At 41.5% G+C, this 10,327-nt stretch overlaps 1 protein-coding gene across 2 annotated transcripts in view; it reads left to right on the top strand.

The window, feature by feature from the left end:
• The first annotated feature begins 238 nt into the window (after nucleotides 1-238).
• The window catches only part of ghrb (growth hormone receptor b), a 39,179-nt gene continuing 29,090 nt past the window's right edge, over nucleotides 239-10,327 (top strand). For both annotated transcript variants that reach the window (XM_037691940.1, XM_037691939.1), the window contains exons 1-2: nucleotides 239-356; nucleotides 8,309-8,405. In XM_037691940.1, coding sequence (XP_037547868.1) covers nucleotides 333-356; nucleotides 8,309-8,405 — 121 coding nt within the window. In that variant the 5' untranslated portion in view covers nucleotides 239-332. The remainder of the gene's footprint in view (nucleotides 357-8,308; nucleotides 8,406-10,327) is intronic.

The following is a 10,327-nucleotide window of genomic DNA, read 5'->3' on the forward strand; positions in this document are numbered from 1 at the left end:
TAAGTCATATAATATAGTTATATATAATTAATAATATAAGTCATATAATATAGTTATATATAATTAATAATATAAGTCATATAATATAGTAATATAACCATGAATTAGAATATTTTTAAGCTACACCTTTAAACCTGGACAGAAAACCACCTGTGTTCCTGCAGTACCTGCCTCCACCTGCAGGTGGTGTCGCTGCGTCCTCCTGTTTCTTTGGATGCGGGGTCTGAGCCGCAGATCAGCCCGAGCTGCGGGACAGAGCGGCTGGAGGACCGGCTCTTCTTCTTCTGTCTCAACACCTCCGCTCTCAGTCCGAACCGAACCGAGGGAGCAGCATGTGGACGTCCCGGACCGCAGAGGTGGGTCACGGTTCTGTTCCTGTGTGTGCGCGTGTGACTGAACCCGAGCCATCAGAACCTGCTCTGTGTCCTGTTTGTTTTTATTTACATGTTTCCTGTAAACAAACTCTCAAGTTAATATTATACATTTTTATATTTAATTATATTTTTCACACATATATGACTAAGTAATTATTCAAAGAAAAAACGAGTTAAATATTTCCTTTAAATTGTTGTTTATTTGTACATTTGGATGTTTTCACTTCTTACTGAAACAACTACATTTTAAACCTTTTAAAAACATTTTCTACAATAAATAACTCCAAATTTTAAGACGAAACAACTAAATGCAAGATTTAAATGTGCAGTCCCAGGAATAATCTTTAATATTTCTTTCTTTTAACTCTTAACGTGCTGCTCACAGTATTTTACTGATCCAATAATGTTTTTGTAAACATTAAGACACTGTCGCCCGCCACTAAAAGGTGATAATGGTTTTGCATCTGTCTGTTAGCAAAATATCTCAAGAAGTACTAGACAAATTTCAGTAAAACTCACAGGAAATAATAAGTGGGTTAACAGCTTCAGCTGATAAGTGTTAGGAGTCAACTGGGTTCAAGATGGCCGCCACAGCTAAGCAGATTAATGAAATACAAAAATGGCTATAACTCGGTCATTTTCACAGCCAATGAGCTAAAATTTAGTGTGGTAGTAGCTGACAGTGATTCCCAACTAGCACTACAAGCTGAGCTCATTTTAACATTAAACGTTGACAATAACTCGTCAAGCGTCAGCCATGTTTACCTGTTTGCAAAATCCCATGAACCACTGAATGGATTTTAATGAAACTCCCAGGAAGTAACGCTTTAATAATTGTTGGAGTTAACGCAATCTAAGATGGCTGCCACAGCCAACTGAATTTGGACCAATAAAAATGGCTGTAATTTAGTTAGTTTTGCAGCTGAAATGTGCAGCTGATGTTTTTGAACCGAAGCGTTTGGATTTAGTTCAGAGAGAATAGCATCAGTGTGGTCCCAAAGTTTGGACCCCAAACTGGGTCGCAGAGTTCTGTAGCCCTCCTGGGGTAACAAACCAGACCGGACCTTATCAATGACAGTTGAGGACCACCAGGAGTATTTTCAGAGCCTGCATACCATCCACGCTGCGTAAGCCTACTGGAATGTTGCTGGTCTGAGGGCTTGGACGTTCAGAAGACCCAACAAAAATAAAAAACAAATCAAAACACTCAAATAAATCCAAAAGAACTCTGTTTAACCTACGAGTCTGTTTGTTGTATTTCTATTAAAACAGCTCCGGTCCGTTGATTAAAATCTGGACTTTTTTGGCTGAATTTTCATGCATCTGGTGTCATTTGTACAGTGAAGCACGGTAGTGGCAGCATCATGATACGTTGCCTACATCGGTCTAAAGCAGCCGTCTGTCACCCTGAGACTCAGTGAGGCGAAGCTTTAACTAAAGAGGTTTCCGCTGTTCTCTGACTAAAACCAGCACACACAGAAACACAGACGTTTACATTTTAAAGTCCAGAAACTTTTATTTGTGTTTAGCCTTCAAAAGAAATTTGGAATCACCGTCAAATAAACATAAAACTCTCAACTTTGTCAATATTAGTTGTTTTAACTTTAAACAACAACATAACCTAGCACGTGCGGCAAACGTCTGTGACATCGAAATATCGAAAATGTGCTTAAAACTCACATCACCATTATCGAGTAAAAGTATATCGTGATATTTATCGATATGGAGTTATTGTCCAGCCCTGCGTCTCATGGAGGTTCTGTTCAGCAGCAGGTGAAAACCTGAACACTCGTCAGTGTGAGAGAATAAACGTGTTTTTCTGCTCTCTAGCTGCTGCGGCCTGGAGAGAAAAGATGAGGGCGTGGGGGTTTTATCGGGTCGGGGGGGGGGCGTCATTTAAACTAGACGATTAGAAAGCTGGATCTGACAGTAGAATGGTGAAGTGTTAAAAAATGAGCTTTCAATTTAAACCAGATGATCTTTTCTAATAAATCCAGAGTCGACATGACGGAGATGATTGGAATTTAGGTTTTGAGACATTTTATTCAAGCGGTTGCTCCAAACATCTCCAGATGAATCTGTTGGAGCGCCGACTGAGGGGAAACATCTGGGATTCATCTCCTGTCCTAAACTCTCTCCAGGGAGTTTCATTTTGCACTTTTGCAGGAAAGCTCGCCGTCACAGAAACGTCCAGAAACATCTCAATGCTCTCTGGTTCAGGACTTTTGATAAAAAACGTGAACGTTTCTTTAAAAACTTAATCTGGGTTTCTTTAAATTGTCAGCACGGTGGAGCAGTGGGTAAAGCTGTCGCCTCGGAGCGAGAAGGCTGCGGGCGTGGGGCCTTTCTGGGCAGTTTGCATGTTCTCCTCGTGCACACGTGAGCGCGCTCCTGAAATATCGTGACACTTTCTGTTCACCTGAAAACAAGCGGCAGTCCGAGTTTCTGCGTTTCGGACAAGACAAGCAGCACCGGGATCTGTTCCAGCAAAGATCTTTAATATGAAACACAGCCCAGCTCCGTCCTCTGCGGGGCTGCAGGGGCGCGTGCACGTGGTGAGTGTGGTGCACGGGTGTGCTTTGATGACCATTTCCCTCCTGGTTATTTGGAAATGATGGTGCAGTGCTTGGGAATGCATGTGGGATTAAAACATCCACATTTTACGCCTGTTTTCCATAAATGTGTGAAACCACAGTACTGCGTTGTTCAGATTATGAGGCTCGCTGTCGATTTTTGAGAAAATTAAAGGATTTTAAGTGCGACTTATAGTCCGACAAATACGGTAAACGCAGAACAACTGAGAGATCTGAACAGTGAAGGTTTTGTAGATTTGGAGATGAGTGAACATCTGAGCAGAGACTGGAGTAAACCTAAATGTTTTTAGTGCCAGATATTCAAGTTTGGAGGAGTTCCTGTGGAGAACAACAGAGGGAGGTTTACAGTATTTCTTCTCTGAGGCAAAGTGACGAATCCTGGAGAAAAGGGGGAGATATTTTATCCACCAGGTGCAATGAAGGAGGGAGGGGGTGGCCATTGGTGGCCTTGGCCCCCCATAGATTAATCTTCGGCCACCCCAATCATTTGATTAAACTATACTTTTAAGCAATGTAAAAACAAAAAGCAGTTTCCTCAAACGATGTGTGGTTGGTTTACGTGTAGAGATATACATATGGGGGTGGTCATTTTGGATTTTGAAATGGGAACCCACTTTCTGATGGTGACCTTTTTACACCACACACCAAAACAGAAGTCAGTTTCTCACTGATGTTTGAAGTTGTGATGCTCACACTGTGCGGAGGGACGGAGGGACGGAGGGTCCCTCTCCGCTCTGCGGTGGGGGACAAAAAGAATGGATCAAGACTAACAAGTCAACGGTTTCAAATATTTAGGTGCTCCAATAACAACAGACCAAAGATCTCTGAAAGGAATCAAGACCAGGATCCTGCACCTGGACCTCAGGAAGGTCCTGACGAATGTCCACCTCTCAATGAAGACCAGGAGGAGAGTCCTGGATGGTTACATCCATGGAAGTGAAGCTCGGACCTTTAACCAAGCGGCGTCGTAAACGCTGCAGAAAGAAGTTTCTCTGAAGAATCCTGAAGATCTCACACATCGTCAGAATCACCAACGACGAAGAGTCAAACCAAAGAAGATCCGATCAGGACGCCATGAGAAGGGAGGGGTTGGAACATCTGGGAGCATCTGGAAAGATGAAGGGAAGAAGAAGCGGAGGGAGGAGTTGACAGCTGGAACTGATGGACGGACACGAGAGATCTCCCAGAACCGTTAGAGCAGTCTCTTAAAACCAGGCCTTTAAGGGAACACCCTGCTCTGCTCTCCAACTAAAAACACCAGAAGGAGCAGAGGAGAACGTTCTGAGAGCTGGAAGTGACTCAACGTTGGAGCGGGCTCAGAACGAGTTTCTCCATTAAAGATTAAATGATGCGATTTCCAAGAAAGAAAACAATGAATCCAATGAGCTCATTCAAACCCGCCAGACCGCCCACGGCTTCCACGCTTCTGCTCAGGCAGCCTTTTAGGGATTTCAAAGTAGATTAAAGCAGAAGAAACGTCAGATTTTCACAATTTAAACAGATTAAATTACAGGCTCAGGGATGCTTGAAGGAATGCACGTCATCCTGCCGCTCGTGCCAAAGTTTCAGACTGAACTCATCTTATTTTCTGAATTGAAAGAGTGAAAGTTGTTTTGGTCAAAGTGAAAAACACTTGTAGTGTTGTGTCTCACATTATAACACTCAGAGCAGTGACTCACAGGTACTACCACACCAACGTGGAGTTCTGCACCTCTGAACACATTTTCTTTATTGTTGCAGCCATTTTGAATTTTAAACAAAGAGCCAACTCCTTCACCCTTGGAGTAAAGATAGAGGTTACATTCAGTAGCTGCTCTTTCAGTCCCGACTATTGATTAATACTAAACCAATTATTAGTTATAATTCTTTTGAGCCGTTGTCCCTCAGTTTTTCATCCAAAATGGAAATCAGAAAAGCCTCTTTTGCATGTTGTTATATATCATCCACCAGGCGCTTACTCTCAGTTATTGTCTAAATTCTCAGATTTTTTTTATCTGACATTTTATTGAATACTAAGTCATAATAATAGGGTGTTCAATAATCATATAGATGTTGAAAGTGATAGTTTAAACATAGTCTTTAATAATTTATTAGTCAAATTGTTTTTACCCAAAATGTCCACATATCTACTTATTTTCATCATCACACTCTTGATCTGGTTCTGACTTATGAGCATGGGCGTCCAGACTTTTTCAGCATGCAAGCTACTTTTAAAATGACCAAGTCAAAGTGATCTACCTACTATAAGGTTTACAAGAGAACAACCTCTAGAAATGTTAGTGTTTTTTCAATGTTTATTGGGGGTAATAAACAAAAAAATGCTGTTTACATGAAAAATGCTTCCATGTCAGTCAGGTTGCCAGATAAGAAATTATGAACTCTAGTACTGTGGCGTTAAAATGTTAATATTTTGACCTAAACTGTCATATGTGCTGAGTAAAGATATTCTAAGATGAGGTGTGTGTTGTGCTTGTTGAACACGTGCACAGAAAAGGAGGGGGTAAATAAGACATTTAAAATTTATTTGGCAACCCCGATGCCTGGCTCATGCATTCATTGTTCGTGCAGCGTCTGCATGATCACAGTTATGTCCAAACTGATGCATACACTAACGTCTCTTTGGACCTTTATACCATACCAATTTATTTAACCTCTGGAAGTGTCTTTAGCAATCTGTTGGACTCCTGGCAGGGACCAATGCAGACATGTTCCTGTTTTTAGTTTTCTACATTCGCCTTAGAATCTAGCTGTTTTTGTTACATTTTTTGCCATCTTGTTTGTAAAAAAAAAAAAAAAAAAAATCTGTGTGCCTCTTTTGTGGCTGTCTATTGTTGTCGCTGTTGTCCATTGTTGTCATTATTCTTAGTTGAAATCAGGTCTCTCTTGTAAATGAGTCCTCGAGGCTCAGTGGGATTTACCTGTCTAAATAAAGGTTGAATGAATTAATTTATAGTGCACTTAAAACAGCAACAAAGCCAACCAAAGTGCTGTACAATAGAAACAAACAAGCACATGTTTATGTTTCGCTCCTGCACACCAAAGTTAGTCATGGAGTTCCTCAGGGCTCAGTGCTTGGGCCAATACTCTTTACATTATATATGCTTCCATTAGGTAAACTTATTAAACAGCATGGGGTAACTTTTCATTGTTATGCTGATGACACACAATTATATTTGTCCATTAAACCCAATGAATCCAATCAGCTACTTAGACTACAAGCATGTCTTAAAGACATAAAAACCTGGATGACCCTAAATTTTCAGCTTTTGAACACAGACAAGACTGAGGTTTTGGTTTTGGACCTGAGAATCTTATGAATAAATTTGCAGTCTTTCACTTTCTCTGGATGGCATTAACTTGGCCTCCATTTCTCATGTAAAAAAAAAGAAAACTTTGGTGTTATTTTTGATCAGGACATGTCTTTTATCCCCCACATTAAAAACGTTACTAGAACTGCCTTCTTCCATCTGCGTAATATCACTAAAATTAGAAACATCTAAAAATGATGCAGAAAAACTGGTCCATGCATTTGTCACGTCTAGACTGGACTATTGCAATGGTTTATTATCTGGTTGTACAAATACTTCTTTAAAACATCTTCAGTTGATCCAAAATGCTGCTGCCAGAGTTTTAACTGGAGTTAGTAGGAGAGATCATATCTCTCCAGTTTTAACTTCTCTCCATTGACTCCCTGTCAAATCCAGAATTGAATTCAAAATCTTACATCTAACCTACAAAGCTCTCAACAACCTAGCTCCATCTTATATTACAGATCTTATTGTTCCATATTTTCCTAACAGAGCACTTCGCTCTCAGGCTGCAGGTTTACTTGTGGTTCCTAGAGTTTCCAAAAGCAGAATGGGAGGCAGATCTTTCAGTTATCAGGCTCCTCTCTTGTGGAACCAACTTCCAGTTTCTGTCCGTGAGGTTGACACATTATCCAGTTTTAAAACTAGGCTTAAGACTTTCCTTTTTGATAAATCCTATAGTTAGGGTTGGCTTGTTATGCTGCTATCAGCAGACTACTGAAGGACAAACTGACCACATTTCCTCTCATTTCTGCTGTCTTTACTAGCTCTACTCTACCTGTTTTATATTTGCAGTTATTTGTATCCTTAACATGTTTTTTTTTTTTTTGTCTTTCCTTCTATAGAAAGTACATCTGGACCTACCATTCTGTGTTCGTCTGTCTCTCCTTCCTGTCCTCTCAAACCAGCCGGTCAAAGCAGATGGCCGCTTGTCCTGAGCCTGGTTCTGCTGGAGGTTTCTTCCTGAGGAATCCAGCAGACAAGATGAATCTTGGATTTGTTGCAGTCTCCTATCCTGAGCAAGCACAGTGGCAACAGTGGAAAGAAAAAACTCCCTTTTAAAAGGAAGAAACCTCCAGCAGAACCAGGTTCAGGACAAGAGTCCATCTGCTTTGACCGGCTGGTTGAGAGGACAGGAAGGAGAGACAGACGAACACAGAATGTCAAGATAAACTTGACTGGTTGGTATGAAAGTTTCTGTTCAGTGCCCTGAGATGACTTCTGTTGGGACTTGGCACTACATAAATAAACTGAATTGAATTGAGCTACTACCACACCACATTTTATCTCAATAAAATTGAAAAAATGACGGAGTCTTGGGCATTTTGTATTAGCCATGGCGGCCATTTTAAATCTTGAGTGAACAGCAATAGCTCAACAGAGTCTTAACGCTGGGAGTAAAACTAAAAGTTACTCATCCACTTCCACACCAAACTGTAGCTCAGCACGTCTAACAAGGACAAAGGCGTAGCTATTGTTGTGTTGCCTAGGTAGCTGTGGCAGCCATTTTGAATTGAGTTGACCCAAACAAGTCTACAGTCAAAGAGGAACCTCCAGGGATGACTTTATTTTGAATAATTTCCATCCAGCGGTTCATGGAATATTTCAGAGAAAACAGTTTTGTTAGCATCTGAAGTCGTGCAGCCTTTTTTGATGGATTACATCACCATGGTAAATGAAATGTCAAAAAAAAGTAAGAGCTCGGGAGCTGGTTGTTTCAATGTGTGTTTTGTTGATTAAAGTTGGCAGAAGAATACTAATTAGTCTGGAGGAGGATAGTAAGAGTTGCTGCCGTAGAAAATCAAAGACAACACCAAAACTCAAACTAAACAATGAAGGGACTCCCACTACAGTCCTCTTCAGTTCTGAGGCTCTGTTGGGTTTGTAGAGTGAAGTGTTGGAGGGACTTTGGGCCAGTGGGCCGGGCCGTGTTCTGTGGTCTCAGTGGGCTGGACCAGCCTCAGTTGCTCTGGCTTTATATCTGAGTGGATCATGTTGAGAAACTAACAGCCACCAAATGTTTCCACCACAGCTCAACATCATGGCCGCAGCGCTCAGCGTGCTCCTGCTTCTCCTTCACACCTGCTCCGCTTCACCGCTGAAATCAGAACCACCAGAACCAGAACAAGGTAGGATTTCACTTTGGTTTCACCACGCCGCAGGACGTTTGTGACTCGTGTTGACTGGTGGAGAGTCAGAGCACGGGTTTTTAATTCCTGCTGCCTTCCTTGGTTTAAAATCTAAAAAGTATTTCAGGATCTAATGAGGTGGGTTCTGGAGTGGCCATGGCTGAGGGTTTTTCAGAACCTGGGCTGGGGGGTGGGAGGGTTGGCCTTCAGATGAGCACAACGTGTTGCACAACCCTTCACAGATTTCAGCTGAAGTGGTTTACCAGGAATTCTGCAGAACACTCCTCGGAACAAAGGGAAGCTGTTCAGGGTCTGAGGCCTGGATCTGAGTCCAGATGGACTGGAGGGTTTCACACGTGGGCCATATTTCATCCACAGATCTGCTCGGACCGCTTAGGTCAGGACCTGGCATATGCTGCCTTTAGCTGCAGAGCTCAGAGGACGTTTCTGTGCGTTTGTCTTTATTTCAGGGAACGTTTGAGTGGAAATAACAGAAATCTGCACATCTTGAAACTTGTTGGCAAATTAAAGTCAAACAGGTGGTTAACAGCAGTTTGTCTGAAAAGGAGAGGAAAAGGTCGGAATACAAAAAACTGCATTTTATTAAAGCTAAAACTGAATTGTTAATCTTAAATCAACAAAAGAATTGTTTAAGCAAAATACTAACTAGCAAGATACAAGCCAAAACTAGCTAAATATTGGCTAAAAACCTAACAATTTAGCTAAAATAAAAAAAAATTAGCAAAAAATGCTAAATAATACCTAATACTGGCAATATACTAGCTAAAACTAGTGAAAAAACAGCTAAAACTAGCAAAATACTAAATAAAATGTAAAATGAAAATGTTTTTCGAGGGTTTGAGGAGGCAAATATGTTCTAAAGTCAAAGCTGTAACGTTCTGAACGAGCCGTTCAGAACCGTTGATTTTTACAATAAAATCTGTTTGTGGTGAACTTTTCTTGCAATTATTTCTCGAGATGATTTTGAAATGGATCCAAACCTTTTAGTCCCGCACAATAGTCCTCTTCCAGAACCACCAGAACCGTCTGGGCTTGTTGCAGTCAGAGGAGAAACTTCACGTCTCCTAAAATAAGTCGTCTCATTTCCCTCCAAAGTCCTCGCTGCTGGAGGGACGACTTCTAGGAACCGGATGGTCTCTGTGGTGGTGGTGGGGGGGGGGGGGGGGGGGGGTGGACTGGAGCTGCTGGTTCTGGTTTAGTTTTTATCCAAAGATGATGGTTCGTAACGTTCAGACAGAATTTTTACTGACTTCAAAACTCGGGTAATCAGAACCTTTTTTTGTTTTCATCGTTTAAGAACAAAGTTTCTCTTTTTGTCTGTTTAAGGAGAACAGAGAACAAAATAATGAGTCGAATAAAACGAACACAAACATGAAGTTCAGCGCATTTTATTTCAACTTTACACAAAAAAGGATTTTACAAATACGTTCAAAATAAAAGCCAATCCAAGAGGAAACATCAGCTTCATGATCATATAAAATGTAAAATAAATGGCGGCACGGTGGCACAGTTGGTAGAGCTGCCGCCACTCAGCAAGAAGGTTGCTGGTTTGAATCCCGGCCCTGGACATTTCAGGGTGGAGTTTGCATGTTCTCTCTGTGCATGCGTGAGTTTTCTCCAGGTGCTCCAGTTTCCGCCCACAGACCAAAAACATACATGTTAGACTGATTAGTAACTGTAAACTGTCTCTAGGTGTGAGTGAGAGAGTGAATGGTTGTTTGTCTCATTTGTCTCTGTGTGTCCCTGTGATGGACTAGAGACCTGTCCAGGGTGTCCCCTGCCTCTCACACAGTGATGGCTGGATATGGACACCAGTGACCCCCGCGACCCGAAAAGGAAGAAGCGGGTAAAGATGATGGATGGATGGATGGATGGATGGATGGATGGATGGATGGATGGAT

The sequence above is a fragment of the Nematolebias whitei genome, chromosome 18, assembly GCF_014905685.2.
Source record: "Nematolebias whitei isolate Nwh7 chromosome 18, NemWhi1, whole genome shotgun sequence".
Taxonomy (NCBI): Eukaryota; Metazoa; Chordata; class Actinopteri; order Cyprinodontiformes; family Rivulidae; genus Nematolebias; species Nematolebias whitei.